The 24,175-nt window shown below is 44.5% G+C and overlaps 1 protein-coding gene across 2 annotated transcripts in view; it reads right to left on the reverse strand.

The window, feature by feature from the left end:
* SLC24A2 (solute carrier family 24 member 2) overlaps nucleotides 1-24,175 on the reverse strand; it is a 248,857-nt gene that overhangs the window by 68,865 nt on the left and 155,817 nt on the right. Inside the window, exon 5 of one of the 2 annotated variants that reach the window (XM_047700921.1) lies at nucleotides 54-104. The exons of the other annotated variant lie outside the window; for it this stretch is intronic. Coding sequence (XP_047556877.1) covers nucleotides 54-104 — 51 coding nt within the window. The remainder of the gene's footprint in view (nucleotides 1-53; nucleotides 105-24,175) is intronic. 2 annotated transcript variants of the gene reach the window in all.

A 24,175-nucleotide genomic window follows, 5' to 3' on the forward strand; every position in this document is an offset into this window, starting at 1 on the left:
ATGAAAAAAAAAAAAAAAAAAGCCAATGCATACAATTCTAAAATCATTCTTACCTTCTTCAGTCATTGTGTCATAATATTTTAGTTTTCCATATGATCCAAGTTCTACAACATCACAGTAAAAGACACAAAGATAAGGAACGAGCTGTAATGCAAGAACTTTGTTTTTACACATTCTTAATTAATCAGATTCAGAGTTATACTGTCAAATTCCGCAATCGTAACTATATAGAGATGTGCAAACATGGGCCCATGTGGCAGACAGCTTTCACGGCCCATTTTCAGAAATCACTTAAAATATATTATTCTCCCGGGGGTAGGATGTGCCCTGCATGACAGAAGAGGACACGGTTATTTTAACATCTGATGAAAAAGAGCGTTTGGCATGAGAACTTCACACCGGATTGAGACTGGCCCTGTCATTTGTAGAGAGGTGATGCTTTAAGTGAAAGGGTAGAACAAGGACAATGTCCGGGCCCCCTGGGGCTTGCCCCCTGGCATCCCTGGCCAGGCAGCTGGCGGGCCCCAAACTTCATTCCTCGGGTCCTCTCCAACAGAACCACTTCCTAGAGATTAAGGAGGTTGCTTGGGAAAACCCAAAATGCAAAACCGGGTTCTAAACTTCCCTTTCACTTCTAGCTCCTATTTTAGACAGAAAACAGTGAATACCACGAGTACAGCCTGCTGAGAAGAGCTGCAAAATGTGCAGAGTGCTCTGGAAGGAAGAGGGAAGCCACCTGGCTCAGGGCAGGTGACAGAGCGACGCTCCCAGACTGAGGTGTTGCCTGCTGCTCCGCGGATGGCGGGGTGGGGCCGGGGCGGGAGGCTACCAGCAGCGCCTCCAAGTGCCCGGATAGCCAAAGGGCTCCGCGGTCACGGACCCCCACACGCAAAGAGCGCAGTTGGGCTGAGCTAGCTGGGCTTGGGGAGGAGAAGGGGCCGGGATGCACCATGTCTGTTTTCTTATTTCAGTTCTAAAATAGAAACTTTTATTCTTGTTCATCTGAAAATTCCAAATTGTTTCAAGTGACATGGTGAGCGGGTTAAAAATATTTTTCCTGATCATAACAACACTCTCCCTATAAACTTCAAGAAACTAATTAGACTCGAGAGATACCCTTGTGATTGTGTAGAATGCCTTCCTGGCTCATTAACTCGGGAAGCCAGTGAAAATCCACATAGGAACCAACTAATAATTGATGGGTTTTGGGTGCAAGATGAGGGATCTAGCTTTAAGGACAATAATAAATATTCTTCTCTTTTATATTTATAGTATACATTCTAAATATGTTATGTATATAATGTGTGTGCATACATTATATATGTATTTTTTCCCTTTCGCCTAAAATTTTGCTCAAGCTATTTTAACACTCCAGTGCAAAATTATGTCTCGAGGAGAAAAATCACCCCAACCTTATCTTTCTGCAAAAACCTGCCCCCTCTGGTTTTGTTAGATACATGACAAAAGGTGCAAGTACTTCAATAAGAAATTGAATTTTATGTAAATAACAAGAAAGTCTTTTTAACAACTTCTGGGGATTGCCTTCAGTGGAATATAATTTTTTTCTGGGTATTTTAAGAACTGTAGTCTATTATACATAAGACATTGCACAAGCTTGGAATTCTTAGATGATCTAAATACCTTTATAAATTTTAAACACATGTTCATGGTGGCTTTACACATAATGTATGTACGCACAAGTGTGTGTGCATGTATGTGAAATCTTATAGTAAGTTCACAAATTATATCAGGCAACTAATTTTTTTGTAGCCTGTGCTCTTCCCCTACTCAGCCTAAGCAGCTGGTATTCTCAACTATTTGCTCGGAAAACAGAACATGGGCGGCTCTGGGTTTGCAGAGTAGGGTGTAAACCATATTCTGTGCAGGAAAGACCACCGCAATCCTTCTAGATCTGTCTTTTTAGACGCACCTTCTCCATAGACACACATCTGTTTTCATGGATCAATTACAAACTGTCAAACATCTCCTTATTTTTTACCCCTATCTCTTGGGGAATCAGGTATAAAGAAATACATTCTTCAATTGTTTTATTTTTACGCAGTTGTAATTGGAACCGTTCATGTCTGACAAGGGTCACACATACTGATGGCTGCTGTGGAAACATCCAGACTGTTTCTTAGCTGCTTCCTTGGGTGAATGGGACAGAGGGATAAGAACTGAATGGAACATACCAAAAATGAGGCTGAAGTGGCGCAAGAGAGGTATTAAGAGTAGTGAAAAGCCAAGTAACAACAGGTGATGTAGCAGCTGGAAGCACAGGGAGGAAGGAGCGCAAGGGAAGGTTATGTGTGCAGGTGAAGGGAACCACGTTCATTGCTCACTGAAGCAAAGACAGAGAAGAGTGGGAAGGAAACCAGCCTGCTAGAATCGTCTTTTCTTTTTTCTTTTTTAAAAGATTTTATTTATTCACTTGACAGAGATCACCAGTAGGCAGAGAGGCAGGCAGAGAGAGAGAGAGAGGAGGAAGCAGGCCCCCGGCTGAGCAGAGAACCTGATGAGGGGCTCGATCCCAGGACCCTGAGATCATGACCCGAGCTGAAGGCAGAGGCTTTAACCCACTGAGCCACCCAGGCGCCCCACTAGAATCGTCTTTAACACACACTGCGACAGGATGGTGAGATGCTGGGTGCAGGGTTCCCACGCTCTCAAGTGGTCAGGGCAGCATCCTAGGGTCAGTGGGGTGCATCTCTAAGAGCTGGTGGCTCCCATTTCTGAACCAGGGCCTCAAGGGGTGCAGGAAGAGGGGTATGATAGGTGACGAGGATGAACACACCATGAACACACCATGCACACGTCCGCCAGAGCACATCACGCACTTGGCTGGTGTCCCAGAGACCATGGATGCCTCATGGAGGGTGGTCTCAGCCACCGTGGCCTGAGAGGGCCTGAGTGGCATGAATGAAAACTCACCTGCAGGGGGAAATGGCCTTCAGTCAGTGCACTCCCCACAGAGAGTAACAAAGGTACCATGATATCATTGGATTGTGATTCCAGTGGGCCCTCATCTAAGCTGAGTTTCCTTGAGATGGGAGGAAGTGAAGGAGTTCAAGAGAGGGCTGCTTAGTCCCAACTAGCAACACCCATTATATCAACTGAGCAAGAGAAAGCTAGGACCAGGAGAGGGATGGGTCACCAGTGACTATCACCCTGGGTACCACCTGGTGTCTCTTCACTATAATATTTCTCGAAGAAACCCCCCCAGCCTCAGAAAAAATTCCAGAACCCAGGGATTGGTGTTGGAGTTGAGCCTGCAGGGCGATCGTGAATGTTGCCTGTTATGGTGACCACACTTGCGTCCACGCTATTCAGTTGAGACAGTTGAGGCCATGGGCATCCACATTCCCAGATCTCTAGGATGGATAGAGCCTTTGTCAATTCCTCTGTCCACTTCTTTCCAGGTCTTGTAACACAATGACCTGCTTTAAGGTGCCTCCTGATTCCTGTCCATACTTCATGATTGACAAGTCAAGGGAAGGGTCTTATCTTTAGTCAAGGAATCAATGGATAAGAGCTAGTGTTTTGGGCTCCTGATCTCCTTTCTTCAGAATAGCATGGATACAGATTTCTTCTTCCGACACTGACTTTCTCACTCCACTTTTGAGGTCTCTGGTATTCTCAACCCCCTTTCCAGCAAATCTCCCCAGACAGGAGCAGGAGAAAAGGGACTTCTTCCCTTTTGGGCCTCAAAACTCTGATACATAAAACAGAAAGTCAGTGGAAGCACCTATGCTGAGTTCATTGTATGAGAACAAAAACTAGAGAGAGAGAAATCAGTGAGAACGAGTATTTATTACTTAAGCATTAGCTGATAGGAAAACAAATGATTACTTGTTTATTTTTCAAGTCAAAGAGCTTCTTCATTATTGGTATTGGTTTGAACTCAATGGGGAAGACATAAAAATTAAGGCCTATCAAGAAGGTATATGCAGATAGTAGATTATATCAACCCACGGAAGGATGATTTTTCAGTAGCAAATGGAAGTTAAGGTCATGGGCTTTGAAAACAGGGTGTAGGCTTGAATCCATGGTCTGCCACTTATTAGCTGTGTGATCTTGAGCAAATTCCTTGACCTCTCTAAGCCTTGGTGCCCTTAGTTGCAAGGGGCATAACCGTACTAATCCCATAAAACTGTGGTAAAGAGTAGATGAATAATAATACCTACTAAGCCATAAGTAAGGGGCAGCTTCACTACCGTAAGCACCACGGAGAAGCTCAAAGGAGAACCCATGGGACACGGAGCAGAGCAGTTAGAGAATTGGGTATTTTATACAGGTCTGTTAAAGCAAATTCAACCCTACTTAAAGAGGTTTTAAATAGATATTTGTTGCTCAACAATAAAGGCTACTGTGCCTTTATTTATACTGTGCCTTGGGGCCGGCATGGAAAAAAAAAGTCTTCATCAGTCCTCTCCTACTCTCAGATCTATGGGGAATGTCACCACATGGACCACAACCATTGGGATAGCACATGACCCTTCATCCATCTAAAAAACACCAGTGTTCCACTTGGGACTTAGGCATGGCACATTCCCTTCCAATTTTGCACACAAGCCTGTCTCTCCAACTAGGTTGTCCACATGCTGGAGACAGAGACCCTCTCTCTCTTGGATCTCTTCCAGCAGAACCCAGAACAGTGCTTTCTTCTTACCACATTCTCCTCACGTTTCTTCAAGTGCACCGATTCACAGCTCCCAAATGATAGTGAAGTTTAGGATGTTGTGGTTTGTTAAACTTCCCTAGAAGCTGAAGTCAGGAAGGCACGCACCGATGCCTGAAGCGTCTTGACTGTAGGTACCATGATGTCATTATCAAGGTTAAGAATGCTTCTGAGTGAGTTGGACAAGATGGCCGATTCAAAGTAGTGGCTCTACTACTTATGAGCTGAGTGGTCCACTCTGAGCCTCGATCTCTTCTTCAGTTAAAACAGGGACAAGAACAGGGACAAGAACAGGGCCACCTGGGTGGCCCAGTTAATTGAGTGTCTGACTCTTGATTTTGGCTCAGATCATGATCTCAGGGTCCTGGGAGGTCCACGTCAGGCTCTACACTCAGTGAGGAGTCTGCTTAAGGATTCTTTCTCCCTTTCCTTCTGCCCCCTCCCCCTCTCCCCCACCTGCTCATGTTCGGTCTTCTCACTCTAAAGTAAGTAAATAAATAAATCTTTAAGAAGATAAAATGGGGACAAGAACAATAAATACCTATTTTCAGGAGGGTTATTGGAGGATCAGATGAGGACAAGCATATAAAGCACTTTACATGGGGACAGCGCAGACATCCTTAGTAAGTGGTACCCCTCTTCACTGTCTAAGGTCCAACATGAACATGAACTCAGCCCAGCAGGAGGTTGCTGCATCCTATTCAAATTCTGATTATCTCTGTGGGTGGGCACCAGTGTCAATGTCTATACTTGCCATGTGCAGGTCAGTAACACCCCCCCCCACCCCACAACCACCCACTGAGACTTCTTCCTTTAAACATAAGGAAAACTGCCTAAAGAAAATCTTTCAGTTTAGTGAAAGGCTGTCCTGGCTAACTTCCAGAACCGTGTGTTGCAATTTTAGCCAGAGATGGTTTTTTTTTTTTTTTTAATTTGTGAATTTATTTTTGTTATTGAAATGTTGTGAATGGGCGGGGAGCTTGCCAGTTAGTATTTGTAATGTCCCATCCCACTCCCCAATATAAATGTAGCATTTATATTTGCAGATCTATAGAATTTTTAAGTTTCTTACAGCATATCTAGCCTCACCTTTTCTCTCTTGTCTCTGCCTCATTGAAAAACTTGCATCACAATAAGCACAAATTCTGAGTTAAAAGGTATCTTCCAATACAGCCCAGCGTGAAGCTTTTGGTTTCACGTCACCTCAAAAAGGACGCACGAGCCACCATAATGAATTACTTCCCATTAAAGGGCTTTCTTTGGTCATTACTCTTTTATATCAAATTCATGCCAATGCAAGTAACTTTTTTTAGCTGAAAAATCATATCGGAGAGACTGAGGTTAAACGAGGAAACAACCACAAGTCCTCACTTCCTATTCAAGTCAGAAGGAAAGGAATATTTTAACCTTCAAATTCTCACTCAGAAGAAGCTTTCAAAGTACTGATTCACTGCCAGAGCTTCTGTTACCATTCTGTTGGCGGGGAGGGGATGGTGTTCACATGCTAAGCCTCCCTAAGAGGCTCCTAATGTAGACACGCCCAGGGACAGCCGTACCCTACATGTGGCCCTACGTAGACGTGACACGCAAGGGGTTACCAGAGAGGCTTTTGCTCTGCGGAGTTCTTTGACACCTGACTCTTCCCTTTCCAGGCTAATCTGTACTTCTTTCTCCTCTGCAAGATGAAAACCTCTCACTTACTCAGGCTTTTGGACGCCCGGCAAGAGCCGTGCAGATGAAAATAAAGGGCTGTGCTGGGGCGTCGTCTGCCATTAGCTATGGAATTTCGAGGAGGGTTTCCCAACGGACCGCTCAGAAATTCATCACCTGATTTTCATGCCTTCTGAATCTCGCCCCTTCATGACATGCTCTTCCTTTTTAGGCTCCTGGCAAACCTGGACCCACTGGTTCATCACTGCTGATATTTCTGTCGCTCCCACTCTGTCCTTCCTTGTTTATGTCCACCTGCTGACGTCTTTCTGGGGCCCCAGCTCCCAACAAAACACCGGTGTTACATCCCCAGCTACTTCCGGAGTCAGAGTGGTCCCCAGCATCCGGCCTACTGTCTGTGGGCACGGAAGCCATTCGGACAAAGGACAAATGAACACTGGCCCCAGGTAGGGCCGCGGGCAGAGTGGGCTGGAGACAAGGACAGGGAGATGTGTGATTGTGGACACCCGGACAGTGTGCCTGCCCCAAAACGGGCAGTGGCTACGCACCCCCAGCTCCACGAAGAAATGTGGGTACAGTGTTGACAGACCTGCTGATAATTCAAGGGAAGCCAGATATCTGAACTTTTATGTGAAAACTTTTTTTCTTTTTTTAAAAGATTTTATTTATTTATTTGACAGAGATCACACGTAGGCAGAGCAGCAGGCAGAGAGAGAGGGGGAAGCAGGCTCCCCGCTGAGCAGAGAGCCAATGCAGGGCTCAATACCAGGACCCTGAGATCATGACCTGAGCCGAAGCCAGAGGCTTAACCCACTGAGCCACCCAGGCACCCCAAAACTCTTGCTTTTTAAATGTTGGCAATGAATTCCAAATTAAAAAACACCACCTGGAGGGGCACTGGGTGGCTCAGTCGGTTAAGTGCCTGACTCTTGGTATTGGCTCAGGTCATGATCTCAGGGTGGTGACATGGAGTCCATGTCAGTCTATGCTCAGTAGGGGGTCTGCTTGAGATTCCACCCTCACCCCCGCTCCTGCTCTCTCTTTCTACGAAAAAAAAAAAAAAAAGACCAAACAGAATACCACCTAGGTCATATTTGGCTCATCAAATTATAATCTTTGGTTTAAAATCAGGTTGCTTGGTCTAACTTTCTTATAACTATTAGTTGGATGAATGAACGAACAAATGAGACCAACTTGGCTATTGGGAGTGGGCGGGGTCCTTGCTAGGTAATCCTCCAGAAGGTCAAGGGCTCAGGCTCACTACCTTGTCTCTCTTGAAGCACACAGATTTATTTCCCTGCTGTGGGTCCTACTGTCTGCTCATCTCTGGCTTAGGAACCAAGTGAACCTCTCACCTCGGGCTCCTCTGGGACCACCAAGGTGGAGCCCACGTCAGGCCCATGGAGCTGCCAGGATCCCGTGACTAATTCCCTCCTTAGGTGTCTTCCTGCCCAGCTGGCTCGGCTTTCCACACAAGCCATGGAATGGTTTGGTTTTGCATTGTTTCGAATTTTATTCTGGGAAGGAATGAAGGCTGCCCGTTAGGTGTAACCATTTCCCAATGATCTTGCAAGGAACTATCTAGACTGTGAAAAATCCTGTGGAAGGTTCTGAGAGGGAAGTTAGGACTGCAGAGGGAGGGGCCGTAGAATGACGTGCGAGTTGCCATCTGCACACAGCGAACAATACTGTGTGGTCATCATGTGCATCATCCAGATGGTTCATAATAAAATGCCCAAGTGAGTCCCCAGATACTCTGACTCCTTATAAATTTGTCACCTAATTTGCAGCCTTGCTCCTCTGTGGTGTTGCTTAGCAATATCAATGGTTACTGATTTCTGTCCTGTGAGGAGCTGACTCAGGCCATATTTCACTGTAATTTACATGCTCTGGGTGATCAAGCAAGAAGAAAACGGGTATTGGATGGGCTGTTCTGTTGTTTTCCTTTTGAGGTAGGTTGGAGACCGGAGAGAGTACAGGACAGAGCAAAGCAGGTTTCTGGGAAGGGAAGGATTTTTTTTTTTTAAAGATTTTATTTATTTATTTGACAGAGAGAGAGAGAGATCACAAGTAGGCAGAGGGGGGTTGGTGGGGGGAAGCAGGCTCCCCACTGAGCAGAGAGCCTGATGCGGGGCTCGATCCCAGGACCCCGAGATCATGACCTGAGCTGAAGGCAGAGGCTTAACCCACTGAGCCACCCAGGTGCGCCAGGGAAGGATTTTTTAAGGAAAAACAGTGAGCAACCTAGACAGAAGAATCCACCCAAATCAGTGCAGCTAAAAAAAAAAAAAGATTTCCTGGGCTTTCAGGGGTATACTTTTTTTTTTTTTAAGATTTTTATTTATTTATTTGACAGAGAGAGATCACAAGCAGGCAGAGAGGCAGGCAGAGAGAGAGGAGGAAGCAGGTTCTCTGCTGAGCAGAGAGCCCGATGCGGGGCTCGATCCCAGGACCCTGAGATCATGACCTGAGCCGAAGGCAGCGGCTTAACCCACTGAGCCACCCAGGCGCCCTCAGGGGTATACTTTTAATTATATAATTCAAAATCTCAATAACAACCTTAACATAAGTTTAAGTACTGATACTCTGTGAGAATGTTTTTCTCCCCAAAGGGATCGAGAAAAGCAATCGATGATAGAGCATAATAACTGTATCATTTGTAGTCTGGAGCCCTGTAGACCTTGACTTGACAACTGGGTCTGCCAGGTATTAGCCCTGAGACCTCGGGCATGTTACTTAACCTCTCTGATACTCTGTTCCTACCCTTCTGTAAAGTGGGAACAATAATAGGTGTCTTGTAGGGGTTGGTGAGGACTGCAGGTACTTAACACGTAACTGACACACAGTATTCGTTAAACGTATGGTAGGTGTTATTATGGCTTTAAGGCATCTATTGGCTTTCCTTCAAATGCATAGCATTCTTCTGATCTTTACAAAATCAGAGTGAACCTGGTATCAAGACACCTCACCAGGATGCAGAACATGGAGATCTTGCAGCACGGTATAAGTTTTAGAGTCAATGGATATGGATTCTAATCCAGACTTTAATTCTTCTTAGATATGTGATTTTGTAGTTAGGTACTCCTTTGTTTACTCATCTATAATGGGGCTAATTCTAGCACTCCCTACTGTGTTGTTGTAAGGGGTTTCACTAGACGCCTGGAACATTGGAAGTGCTCCATCAACAGGAGCCATCGTTCTGTGATTGCGCCAAAGTCCAGTGAATAATGAGTATCCAGGCTAACATAGCGAGTCACAATTAAGTGACCTAGCATCGGAACATCCTTTTTGCAAGCTTATTTTGGAGGAGAAACAGGTAAAAGGAGAAGAATGACAAAAATAACGACCAATTACATCCTGCCAAAGGAAGTCTATGAATGTCATATTCTTTTGTATAATCTGACATCAAGTACATGGATAGTGGTGGCACTATTTAAAGAATGTCCAACTCAGGGAAAGAGATAATACAGTGATCTTTTAAGTTTTGATTTTCAAAAGGAAAGCTCAAAAGGGACTTCAACTGCTTAGAAAAGTGGGTATTGTCCAGTACTTAAGAGAGTGAGTTCTGGGATCCAACGAATCTGGATTTGAACATGACTTCCTCAGTTGCTTCTCTCATGTCCTTAGGCAAATTATTTAACTTCCCTAACTTTCAGGGTCTTTATCTATAAAGTGGTTATAATAGAAGTTCCTATCTCATAGTGTTGATGTGAAAATTAGGTGAGTTAATTTATATAAAATGCTTAATACTGTCTGGCACATAGTAAGTATTCAATAAACATTAGTTATTCCATTGACTGTTATTATAATTGTCTCTGTTGGCATCTATTCAGAGTTTTGGCTGAATATTTAATACCTTTTCCAGTGTCTTCTTTTTCAGCTGCAGTCTCCAGGGAGAAAATGATATTGTCAAAGAGAGCAGAAGACTATAGCTATAGCTTGAATCGCAAAGAGCACAGAGTATCAGGTACCATCCATATAATATTAGGAATTTATTTCTTATTTTCAGAAAATCTGTCTGGCCTCTTATAACAGCAAGGTTCCAAAACATGTTTTTGATAAATTTTTCTTCTGTGTGGCTAAGGGGTTAGGAAGCTAATGTTTTCACTAATGACATCTTCTAATATCTTGGGCATATTTTTGCATTTCTGGAAATTGAAAGATTATGAAATCAAGCAAAATGTGCTTTCTGATGAAGCCTTATCAAATCTGGGGTGCAGGATACTGACACATATATTATTCAGTCTTTAAAGTGGTAAAACATTCCATTCCCTTTTCCTGTCCCCCTCCCCCGGACTCCTTTTTTTTTTTTAAAGGACTTAGGAGGTGGTATGTCTAGATAGGCCCCCCATTTTCTTTCATAGATGTAGGAGCTTGACTATATTACATGTGACCAAGATCCACAGGGTGGAGCCCCAGATGGTGCTGATGCTTCTACATTTTAAGCCACACCCACATCCTAACCAGTCAGGAAGCCCTATCAGTTCCATGCCTAAACATCCTCAATTCCGTCTTTTCTGCTCCATTCCCACTGCCCTGCCTTAGTCCAAGGCTCTTGCCATAGTCTTATTTGAACTCTCAATTCCTGATCTTTCTCACCTCCTGCTTTCTACTCCCAGCACCTCTCACCTCTCTTTCACACTTTCCAGGGTAATGCTTTCAAAACACAAAATCAAAATACGATAGCTCTGAATCCTGCACTTTTTGTGTTGGACTTTTATTAGGTCTCCTAGTTTATTCGATCCTTCAGAACCCAGTTCTGAGGCTCCCTCCTGCAGGCAGTGTCCCTGAACGGTCCCCATCCCTAGTGGGAGTCAGGTCCTCTGGTGTGTCTGTTCCAAGTACATACTTTTGTTGTGTGCTCATCAAATGTACCCTAACCTATCTGTTTTCTGCCCTAGAGGGCAAAGAATCATCTTACTCATTTTGTTAATTTCAGCACCCAGCAGAGTTCCTGGTACTCTGTAGGTGTTCAAATGCTACTGGATTGAATTAGATCTCTATTTAATAGTGCACTGTTGAACTTCTTCAACCTAGTTACCTTTGGTACTGATGCCTATGATTCCTTCCATTTTAGTATTCTAACCCTGCAGTTTCAACTATTCTGTTTTCAGTATCTCTGCAGGGAGGAAGATGTCTGTGGCCTCAACTCTTGGAACCTTTCCATTGCCTCTGTAAAAAGGAGGAGGATTTATGTCATGCACAAGCCCCATCAGTGGAGTACCCGGCATGCAGAAGGCAAAATGGCGATGATAACTTGGAAATGGAGATGGAAAAAAACACTGGTGCAGAGAATGGATACTGAATGCTGGCTGTGGAACAACTTGGATGTTCTCCTGGATCCCATCTTGCAGCCTGGCTGGATGCAGTGGTATTCGCCAGGCAGAGAGGATCAGTGCTAAATTATACCCAGCCACTGGGTCAGCACAGCTGAGTTTCTACCCTGTGATGTACTGAGCATCAAACAGTAGCAGAAAAGCACACAAGAAAAGCATCCTAGGGGAAGAGAGGAAAAGCAATAAAATGAAAACAAAACAAAACAAAACAAAACAAAACACTCTAGCTATCTGGGGGGGATAAAAGACAAGGGATGAGAGATCTGAGAAGTTAAAAGAATTTGAGAACAGAATGAAAAAGAAGGGGGGAAAAAGACTGTGAGAAAGGAAATTAATGCAGCTAATGTGGAAGGAAATTAAAAGTAAAAACTATCCTTATACTTTTATATCCTGTGCTTTTGTCTTATTCAGGATGTCATTTTATTGACTCCTTGGATCCCTACCACAACAGAAATAATCACCCCAAATTATGAAGAACTTAAAGGTTCAAATTTAAAGTAGAAAAAATTGTCATGCAATCCTTTAAATTTCATGTAAGTGTAAATCCATTTACCATCACTCCTACTTAAATGCCATGTTGTTTAATGTGGGACTCTACAAGTGAGTTCAGATAGGAAGATAGGGTAGAAGATTAAGACGTGTTTCATAAATAGTCCATTGTACAACTTCGATCAAATAACAAATGCCTGCCAGTGAACTAGAGATCTGATGATGTCCGAAGAGGCCAGCCATGGCAAGACCTTCTAATCCCCATCTGTATAAATGGTGGTCAAATGATGTCTCTGTACAGTAATTGCTTTTCCAGATTTTTATCAATATGTTAGAAACAGGATTTTTTTTTTTTTTTTTTAAGTCTGCTGAACATCTGAAAGCTATGAACCACAGATGGAATAGGACTTCTGGAAGGAAGTGAATTAAGTACCATGTCACACGATTTCCTTCTTATTGTACAATGGATGGGGGGACTTCATAAACACATAAACTACGTCCATACAACCTCAGGATAACTTTTGCTGAGCTAAAGGCCAGATTACCAAAAAACAGTTCCCATGTTGTGTTCTAGATAGGTACAAGGGGATCTAAAAAATTGGCACATAGCAAATAGACTTCTTTTTAAAGGAAAATAGAGAAAAGATAATTCAACAACCTACTACCGAGTTACCAAAAAGTACCTGAAAATATGATGTTTGCAAGAAAGAAAAAAAAAAGAACAGCTGAAAACAATTTATTTGACAAATATCTACACAGAACTAATGATGTGACCAGCAATGTTCTCTGTGCTCTATGAATAGCACGGTAGTCAGTATACTTAATAGGCCTAAGAGACAGATATTATTATCTTTCCTGTTTTACAAAAGAGGAAGCCAAGCTGGAGAGAAGTTAAATAATGTGCCCAGAGTCATGCAACAAGTAAGTGGCCGAGCTGGAGTTGGGACCGAAGTGGTTGGCTTCACACCAAGTCTAAAAAGTACACTATGCTCTTCCTTCTATGAGTCTGCTGGGAAGAGGTCCCCTGAACGTGCCCAGCAGGGGAGAGACAGTCCATCTCTATAGGATATTGCATGATGCTACCTTTATGCTCCTCATTTTCTAATCCTCACTAGCATTAAGAAGATGGGGTATGCTCCTGAGGTCTAGAAAAAGAGTTCGTAACTTTTTCTTGCCTCATGACCTATGGCGTCACAAATGGAAATGTATTGCATAAAAAGGAAGGTGAATCACTGGATAAAGTTTTTTTTTTTTTTTTTCCCCCCAGAAATGGCAGAGGAGTATTTTTATCATAAAGAGTTTTCTGGAATGATACTGATTCACTATGATTTTTAACTCTTGGCGATGTTGGTTGATCTGGTCTAAAGTCCATGGCATTGAAGCCAAGCTGCCCTTGCTACCGGTTTTTTGGGATTAAGTGCTGCTGCCCTGGGAAGTCATAGAAAGAAATCACCACTCCAGAAGGAGCCATGTGGGTTTCCACAGCTGCTTTTGGAAGCTCAGAGGCAGCAACATCGTTTAAACTGATTTTCAGGAAGTTAACTAGTCTGGGAGGCGCACGAGCTACTGTTGCCCCAGAGACTTATCTACGGTGGGGGCTTGTGAAGAAAAATCTTTCCCAACGGAGCAACCACTCACATCAGCTTGCAACAGGAACATGTTTTGTGCATGAATGAGTCAACACATACCCAAATCCCCACACAAATAAGAAATCAATCTGATGTAGACCCATAAGCTTTCTATGAACCACAGTCTTGCCTGACTCCTGATGTGTGTGAATGTGTATCTGTGTGTGCACACCCGTGTGCACATGTGTTACAGAGTCTCAGTCAAGCCCCTAGACAACCTGGAAAGGCTGGAAAGGACAGTTTGGTGTGGGGTGAGGGAATTCTTTGTTATGGCCCAGGCAAGGAGGTCAGGTTTGGGGGATCTGGTGTCGTGGGGTCAGAGATATACAGACCCTGACAGCTGCTCGAGGATGCGTGTTGCCAACATGATCAGAAGTGAGCGAGGCACACAGCTCACATCCCAGATGCCAGAGTCAAACTGGGCAGAGTTTTGGCTCCTATCACAGCAAACCATCTCCTAACAGAATGCGAGTCATCTAACCAGCTCTCCATGAAGCGAAACCCTGCTGTTCCTGAAACCAGCAGAGGTGTCTTTAGTGTTTCATTTGGAAGAAAACACCTTTGACTGCTCTCATATCACAGATGGTATTTATGTATCAACACACATTTTGAAGGGGCGGTCGTCGGTAAAATCAAAGCATGTTTTCAGCGGTTGCCCCTGTCCTTTGGTCCTCCACATCATCAAGCCTGGGACAACAGCTTGCTATCTCTGGAACTCTGAGTCCTTCACTCTGAAGGAGTTCTCATTGCATCTTCTGAGTGTGTGATAAGTTCAAGAGCACAGAGAAGAAGCTGTAAGTTGATGGATGCTTGTGTGTCTTTTTCCTTCTTTGGGCTATGTGGAAGTGCCATCAAAATCGATTTTTTGGGGGCACCTGGGTGGCTCAGTGGGTTAAGCCGCTGCCTTCGGCTCAGGTCATGATCCCAGGTCCTGGGTTCGAGCCCCACATCGGGCTTTCTGCTCAGCAGGGAGCCTGCTTCCTCCTCTCTCTCTGCCTGCCTCTCTGCCTACTTGTGATTTCTCTCTGTCAAATAAATAAATAAAATCTTTAAAAAAAATCGATTTTTTGGAAAGGGGAACCCTCCTACACTGTTGGTGGGAATGCAAGCTGGTGCAACCACTCTGGAAAACAGCATGGAGGTTCCTCAAAATGTTGAAAATAGAACTACCCTATGACCCAGCAATTGCACTGCTGGGTATTTACCCTAAAGATACAAACGTAGTGATCCGAAGGGGCACGTGCACCCGAATGTTTATAGCAGCAATGTCTACAATAGCCAAACTATGGAAAGAACCTAGATGTCCATCTACAGACGAATGGATAAAGAAGATGTGGTATATATACACAATGGAATACTATGCAGCCATCAAAAGAAATGAAATCTTGCCATTTGCGACGACGTGGATGGAACTAGAGGGTATCATGCTTAGTGAAATAAGTCAATCAGAGAAAGACAACTATCATATGATCTCCCTGATATGAGGGAGAGGAGATGCAACATGGGGGGTTAAGGGGGTAGGAGAAGAATAAATGAAACAAGATGGGATTGGGAGGGAGACAAACCATAAGTGACTCTTAATCTCACAAAACAAACTGAGGGTTGATGGGGGGAGGGTGGTTGGGGGGGGTGGGATTATGGACATTGGGGAGGGTATGTGCTATGGTGAGTGCTGTGAAGTGTGTAAACCTGGCGATTCACAGACCTGTACCCCTGGGGATAAAAATATATTATATGTTTATAAAAAATAAAGTTAAAAAAAAATCGGTTTTTTGGCCACATTCCTTTGTGGCCTTTATTACAAAGCAAACCTTCTTGAGAGAGAGCGAGAGCTTGCGAGAGAGACAGGGAACCCCTTTCCATACTCAGAATCATTGATTTCAATAAGGTCATTCACATTCCCTTCATGCCCCAAATGAAACTTATTTATAACATGTACAACCCAAAGAGAGATTCAATTTCAACCATCTTGGCTGTTCAAATCCAAGAGTAATGCTTTAGTATTCCCCAAAGTGAGGAGCTATTTGACTTGTTCCTGTGTTTGCTCTGTGAGAGGCATGAATAGTTTGTCTTCCTCCATCAGGCATTTAAACTATGGTCATCTTATTAAAAGACCACAGCCAGTGGATGGGCTTTTATTCTTCTCCAGTGAAGATTTCCACTCCTGTTACCTATTCACTTACCAGCTGAAGCTGCATGCAAACATTTTTCTTGCTAATTTAAACAGATCTATGACTTGGGATAAAGAGAAAGGTTACACTACTGCCTCTCCAGGCCAGCGTCCCCACAATTTGGAACGAAATAAGCCTGCAAATGACTTGCTTCTAGGATCAAATGACAACTTATGAAAACTCATATTGAAGCTGTTTTTAAAAATAGAAGCTAGGGAAATAACAAGTTCTACTGTTTGGTGAGAAAAAAAAAGAAAACCCAGCAAGCAAGTGAACGTTTTTTAATCTTAGTGTCAGCTTCAAGTTAACCCTAAATGTATATGTTAAGGAATTGGAATGATTTTAGAAAAAAAGATGTTTGGCTCTGTGTAGAAGAGATGGACATGCGTGGCAAGAGATGGGAGTCCCGGGAGCGTGGAAAGCATTCAGGCTCTGAGGACAAACTTACGAGCTAAGTGACTATGAGCAAGTAATGTCACTCTGCACCTCAGTTTAGTCAGACCTGAAACACACAAAAATTCCAACAGCCCCTGTTGAGGGCATCCCCTGAGAGGACTATCAGTGGTGTGGCCCACAAGAGGCACTTATAAATCCCACTCTCATGTGTTCCTTCTTCACCAACTGTAAGACCGTTTGCTTCCTACACTTGAATCACACATGCACAGGTATGGTAGACACACATATGCATGCTTGCACATGCATACACACACACACACACACACACACACACACACACACACAGAGACATGCCTCCCTAGTGCCCCTGGACAGGAGAGACTGCTAGAATATTGGTTCAGGGGACACAGAACCATATATGTGCCTGCTCCTCTCAAAGGAGCCCCCAGTGTGGTTGGGTCAACAAGAGTAGTTTGGGATCTCCCTGATTCTGCCGGTTCTAATGCCTTGAATCGCTGCTGTTCTCTCTGCCTGCCCAGGCTCCTCACCTCCTCTCAGAAACACGCTCAAAGCTCTCTCTCTAGGTGTACTTTCCTGCTGGGCCTGCCCTCAGGCTCACCCCCCAAAATGACCTTCCTCAAGATCTGGCGAGCCATGTTCACCCACGCTGAGAGCCTGTTCTGCCCACCGCTGTGCTCGGCACTCTGTGTGCCCCAAGATAGCTTCCTCACTTGGTTCATGAATCCACACTTGTCATCATGTGATGTGTGTTTTTATCGCTTCAGGATTGAGGGCCTTGTTCCTTCAGATAAATGGCTCTAGTGTCTCCAGAAGCCCTTCTCCTATCCCCCAGAGTGCTTCACCTAGAACAATGAACAGATTCCATGGGACAGTGGCTCTCACACCTTATTGCTATTCCTTAGGGGTTGTCCCCCGGGGAGACCCCAGTTGCCTTGGGTCTAGCCTCTCCCCCTTCCTGCCCAAGTACTTCAACCAGAGTATCTAAAAGCTACATTTTGATTTCTGTTGGGCCTATTCTCCCTTTTTGTTCTTCTTCATGAAAAGTGTCTTGGTTCCTCTTGCTTATTCTATATAAATTTACAAGCCAAGTGATGAAGTCCCGTGAACTATCTTTTTCAGGATTTCAATTAAGGTTGGGTCACATTTAGAGTTTAATTTGGGGAGAACTCATATCTTTATAATAGGTCAACATTTATTTGGATTTTCTATGTTCTTCAGAAATGATTACTTACTGTTTTTGCTATCAAGTTCTTAAACATTTCTTTTGGGTTAATGCTGGGTACTTGATGGCTTTGTTGCATTTTATAGGTGCTGTCTTTATGGGTTTTATGTTGATTTTCACTCATCTAGAGGAAGGTTATTGAATCAGGCACATTGCTAAAGGATTTGACTGAGTGAACCCTTAGCAGTTCTAACAGTTCATAACCTCTTTTTTTTTTACTCTCCCCTGTGGGAATTCTTTTGAGCAAAGATTCTACTGCTAATTTTTTTTTTCTTTAATAAGTTTGAAAACCCATGCAGGAAGATGGTGAAAGAAAAAATAGTATTTGCCTCTCATTTGTGAGGCTTTTACAATTGAGATGTCCTGGAATTCAGGTCACCAAAGCTGCCTGCTCACCTCCCACTGCCTGAGCCAGACTGATAAAGCATGGGACAGATGGCACAGGGCTGTCACAAAGGCTACTGGAGGGGAGAAGGAAGGAGCAAAACTGTCCTTCAGGAAGGCAGCAGCCAGTCTCCCAGGACGCTCCCTGAACCGGTCTGAATGGATGTAAGGTGAATAGGTTGGCTGGCTCTGGTAACGTGAAGTGAATTTATAATGGGAAAAATTTGTCTGTCTTTCTAACAGCAAATAAGGTAGGTAGGAGTACAGTGTCATGGTCAGACATCTCATTATGGGATTCTGAAGATTTTGTCATGAAAAACAGCCTGAAGGGAATGGCAGAGCAGGCATGGGGACCTGCTGTTCTAAACTGCCTCAGGCCCCACAGTGAAATCATCCTTCCTCTCCATGAGAGTCCACGGGGCAAGTATTATTTCTTTGGTACTGCCAAGGTATCAGGTGCGCTCCTTTGTTAGATTTTGCCATTAATAATAAAACTGTTTTTGTAACCAAAAAAAATGTAAATCAAATTTTAAAGTTCCACAAGGAAGAAGAAATTACTGGACTTGTAGAAGGTGATCCTAGAACCCATGGAGATTGAATGAGGAACTTCTTCTTTTGGGATTTCTGTCTCACACACAATTTCACATGCAGTGATGGGGTAGATGTTATTTTATAGGTGTTTGATGCGGTAAAATGAATCAAAGACTCAGCCAATAAACTTTTTAGGATTTCGGAGTGATGGTAATTCTGTGACTGTATAAAATTAGGCCCCTCGAATGCAATTAGTAAAAGAACCAAAGGTAGGTTAAGAGGAAGAAGAGGAAGCAAAACCAGAGGACCAAGAGCTGGGAAAGAAAAGCAGAAGAAGGGGACGGAGATCTCACCAAGAAGGCGAGAGACAGACAGCAAACATTTCCCACTGCGGCAATCCCAGCAGAACCACAGGGAGATTTATTCCATCATGCAGCAAATACTGACTGAGCAGCTACCTCACGTCTGTGTCATGCAAGAGTCAGGGGGCACAACGGTGGCCAGTGCAGAAATGACTGCTCTTCACTACTGCAGAGACAGACCTCAAGTGACGAGGACTTTGTCAGTCACGACAGAAGAGAGCCCTTTGACAGGACATGGGCTAAGACACTCTACACGGCTATAGACATAGAGCTCTACAGCAGGAAAACCATAAAGGCAAGCCCTCATTTATTGTAGTCAACAAATACAAAGTGGGGTCCATATGTGTGCTGGGCCCAGTGTCCTGCCCTGTCCGTGATAACAGGGAGAGACAGACAGCAAAGAACAAATAAATACATTCATGGTAGTGAGTGGTACAGAGAAATAATAAAGCAGGTCAAGGAAGATCCAAAACTGATTTATCATCATTGTTTTGGTGTTGCTACTTTTCAAAGGCTGACTAAATAAGGCATCTCTGGTCAGGTGACAGGGGAAGGCTGATCTGAAGGAAGGGAGGCCAGGGTCCAGGGGGCTTAGGGTCATGGCATGCACTAGAGCTTTTGCCGTTGGTGAGATGGGTGAGCAGAGGTGGGGCGTGATCTCACTTTGGCTCTAGGAAACCCGGGCTTCTTAGATGGTGGGTTTGGGGACATGCCTTTTCTGGAGAAGGATCCAGGGCCACTGGACAAAAGTTGGACTTGTGGGTCAACAGAGAGCCCTTTAAAAGGGAGAAAGAAAGGAAAGGTCACCTCTCCTCTCTGTAAATCAGGGACCCAAGAGGACCAGATTAAGGTTACCAGGGAAAGGAAGAAGACGGGGAACACATTTGACCTTCCCTGGGATCTACATGGAGTTCCATGTTGGGGGAGGCACAGTGCCCCGTTCTGGCTTCTTTGTAAGTTGGGTGGTCACACAGGTCTGTAGTGACCCATGTTACAGAAGCGGAAGTCTGCATCTGGGAATACTCAGATTTTTCTGATTAAAAAAAGACAACTGCACAGTCTTCTTCCCAGAATACAGATGGGGGGGCATTGGAGGGGAGCAGCTGCCTTCCTCTGAGGATGAGGAGGAGAGAAACAAGCTCTGGATGGAGAAGAGCTGTGAGGACAGCCTTGGACTGCTCCTGGTTAAATCAGAGAAATGAAACCCTAAAAAGTTATTAAGGCCAACCTGGAAAGTCTATAATATACTGTACGATTCGAACTCTGTGACATTCTAGAAAAGGCAAGAACTATGGAGACAGTAAAAAGACCAGCGGTTGCCAGGTTTGTGTGTGTGTGTGTGCATGAGAAGCATGAGAAGCATGAGAAGCATGAACAGGCAAAGCACAGACAGTTTTTAGGGCAAGAAAATACTCTGTTTGATATTATAATGATGGATATATGTCATTATACATTTGCTTAAACCCATAGAATCTACAGCACCAGGAAGGAACCGCAAGGTGAACTAAGGACTTTGGGGGGATTGTGAGGTCAGTGTAGGTTCACCCTCGGTAGCAAATGCGCCATCCTGGTGAGTGGCGTTGATAATGAGGGAGGATGTTCATGTGTTGGGGAGGGTAAGTGCTCTATGGGAAATCTTTTTCCTTCCTCTCAATAGTGTTGTAAACCGAAAACTTCTCCAAAAAAAAAAAAAAATAAAGCCTTAGAGAAACCTCTTATATTAAGCCACTGCAGCTGGATTCTATTTCATGACACGGAACACACTTTTAACTGGAAAGTCACTGCTAACACTCAATGAACACTGATGTAATGATTTGGGGGCACTACTGTATTGATAGTGGAACCATCATTCTCTTTTACAGGTGAAGAAACCAAAGTCCTGAAAGGTGGAGGAATACAAATCAGAAACTTGTGCTGGTGGTGCTATCATTATCCCATTTTAGAAGTGGGAAAACGGAGGCCCAATGAGGGTGAGAAGCTGGTTTGGGGTCTCAGAGCAAGAGGCTGAGCCAGGTTTCGAACCCAGGCAGTCTGACTCTTGGACCACAGGCTGACCTCATTGCTATATAACCAGACTCTAAGGGCATTCCACGTGCCTTGTCCTCACATTGGTCTCCCCATTCCATCACCCACTCATCGGGCTCCCCTGCAGTTGCAGACTTAGCTACGGGTACCTTTTCCTGGGTAGGGTAGTACGCATATTGTCCTGGTCAGGGAGATCAACAGTAACTCATGGAATTGGGCAGCAGCTGAGGGAGGAGAGCAAGCCAGCCCCCAAGAGTGGCTGGCACTCAAGGCGTGGGGCTGTGATGGGAGGAGCCATGGCCAAGACTGGCCTTGCTGCACAGGCGTGTGCATGGGAAATTCACATCTTATGAACCAAGTGTGTGACTGGTCCAGGGATGGGTCTGCTGTTTAAGCTGGGGTCTACATCATGACATCAGGGAATGCTGAGTCGGACATGACATTACACAAGGCAGCAGAGTAACCCAAGAAGCATAAACACAGACTTTGAGTCAGGCAGATGTGGGTTTAAATTGTGGCCCTGCCATCGGCTGCCTGTATCGCCTGGGGAGGCAAGAGGCGGCCTCTTTACGCTTCAGTGTCCTTCTCCTAATGACAGAGCAGGGCTAATGTCAGGGTTACAGGAGATGGCTTAGGTAGACCACTCCACGGAGGGCCCGGCTTGCGGTAAGCACTCAGCAAATATTAGGTAGCGGCATTATCATTTAGACAAATGGATAGGAGAAGCTATCCAATCCCAAAGTCCTACAGGCAGCATCCTTATTTTAGATTCATAAAGATGTATATCTGGGTAAATATAATGGCTTGTTTCGAGAAAATGTGAAAATCAATATGAGACACTGATGGTATTAGAAAGATCAATTCAGACAGCCATACTGTGACACCCCTCCACCCCTACCAAAATGATAATGCCAGCTTTCTAGGGCTTTCTTATGAAAGAAACAAATTCCTTATTCCAACCATTTATGTCAGCTATAAGCAGATTCTTTTCTTTCATGAACAATATCCTGTTCATTTTGTGGCCCTTGGAAGGGAATTGCCCCATCTTGTTTTGAACTAAACATTCATCCAAGGCAGGTTGACTGTGGCTTTGTCCCTTCCCCACAGTTTGATTTGTCCAGAGCATACCAGTCAACACACAAATCAATCAGTGGTCAGTGATATGTGTCCTTGAAACAGACTGGATTTGATCAAAGGTTTCAAATTCTTGGGTGTCTTTCCATTGAGAGATAGAGTCTCCTTGTCCTGTTCTAGAGTCTGGGCTGGCCTCTGTGACTGCTTGATTGGTAGCATGCGGAAATGACATTTGGGGACTTCCCAGGCCAGGTCCCTGGAATCCTTGCTGCTTATTCCGGGCCTCTTGGAAGATGTGCTTATGGAACCCTGAGCCACTGTGTCCAACCATGTGGAAAAGCCCTGAGACAACATGGAGAGTCAGGGGGGTCCAGCTGAGCCCAGCTTTCCAGCTGTGCCTTCAAAGGTGCCAGATGTGGGGTGCCTGAGTAGCTCAGTTGGTTAAACTTCTGCCTTCGACTCAGGTCATGATCCCTGGTTCCTGGGATTGAGTCCCACGTCGGGCTCCCTGCTCAGTGAGGAGTCTGCTCCTTCCTCTCCCTCTGGTCCTCCCCTGCTCGTGCTCTCTCTTTCTTATGCTCTCTGTCTCTCTCAAATAAATAAATAAAATCTTTAGGAAAAAAGTGCCAGATGGGAGTGTGAGGCCCTTTTGAACTTTCTAACCAGCTCATCTACTAGTTGAATAACACCAAATGACCTCCATGGATACTGTTCCACAGGGAACAGAAGAATCACCCTGCCAATCCCTGCCCAGTTTCCTGATTCAGGAAATCATGAGCAATAATAATACAGAGGCACTTTAAGCCACCTGCATCTTGGGTGCTCTGATAGACATGTAACAATAGATATGTAACTGCTGGATCTATGACTCAGGCTCAGACATACTGACTGCCAGCTAAGACAACAGTGCAGTCACTGGGTCACGGAAGACGCAAACCCGAGAGAGGCACCAATGAGACCAAGGGACAAAGGTCTTTTCATAAGCCATCGGTCCTGGATGATGCTTCCCGAGGAAGCTGAAAAGTTGCCTTTGTGAACACTGACTCTGTGACCCATGACACCAGTGCCCACCAAGGTGGACGCCAAGAGCCTCAAGGGGCCTCTTTCGGTGTAACGGGGAAGTGTTGGCAGCGTTCAAGCTCTCCACTGATGTAACCAGCGTGCTCTGTATCGTTAAAAGGTGACAGTTTGGCACGAGGACGTGTGAATTCAAGCGAGTAGATGCAAACGAAAAGAGAGATGACTATTTCTGAGAGCCGTGGGTTAATTTTTCTGGGCTGTTCTTGGAACGGAAAATGATTGTGAATTTTGGGGGAAAAATACCAAAGCAATCTGTTTTCTTGGCCGTATGCTATGGAGCAATTTTAAAGCATTGAAGTGCTTTCCATATTTTCTAATCACCCATGTCCAGAACTGATTATGGCTTTCCTCATTCTCTCGGATTCACACCACCAGAGCACTCCCCGTCTTTCAGGGAGAGGTTTCACCTTGAAAGCAGTCGCTGGATTTGGAAGGCACATCTTGCTACAGCAGGAACAAACACTTTAATTGCACACAGCCCCACAAGGGCCAGGTGTTTCGGAAAATCACTGATGGCCCAACTCCGAGACAAACCCAGATTCACTTTTTCTTATCTCACAGAAACAAAGCATAACCTCCCCAACCAAAGGGGAAGAACGAAAACAAGCCCTACCCAGATCTGAACTCTCTCAAACACCAGAGAAATTTAGATTTTGGGGGCCTGGGGGCGAGGACACACATGTGTGCGTGCACGCACGCATGTAGTTGTAGAAACACAGGGTATCTCTGGAATGAGCCCCCAGAATGGGTCACTGTGCAGTTTTTTTCTGGGGAGAACTGGGGGGAGGGCTGGAAAAAATTGAGAGGTTGATGGAGGAGGGAGATTTATTTTTTTTTAATCATAGACTTTTGAATATTTTACATTAAAAAGAATCAGGGGTGCCTGGTGGCTCAGTTGGTTAAGGAGCCGACTCTGGATTTCGGCTCAGGGCATGATCTCAGGGTCGTGAGATGGAGTGTTGTGTTGGGCTCTGTGCTCAGCTGGGAGTCTGCTTGTCCCTCTCCCTCTGCTCTTCCCCTGACTTGTGCTCTTTGTCTCTCTCTCTTAAATGAATAAATAAATAAATAAAATCTAAAAAAAAAAAAAAAGAATCATATGATGCATCA

This window comes from Lutra lutra, chromosome 13, assembly GCF_902655055.1.
Source record: "Lutra lutra chromosome 13, mLutLut1.2, whole genome shotgun sequence".
NCBI classification, from domain to species: domain Eukaryota; kingdom Metazoa; phylum Chordata; class Mammalia; order Carnivora; family Mustelidae; genus Lutra; species Lutra lutra.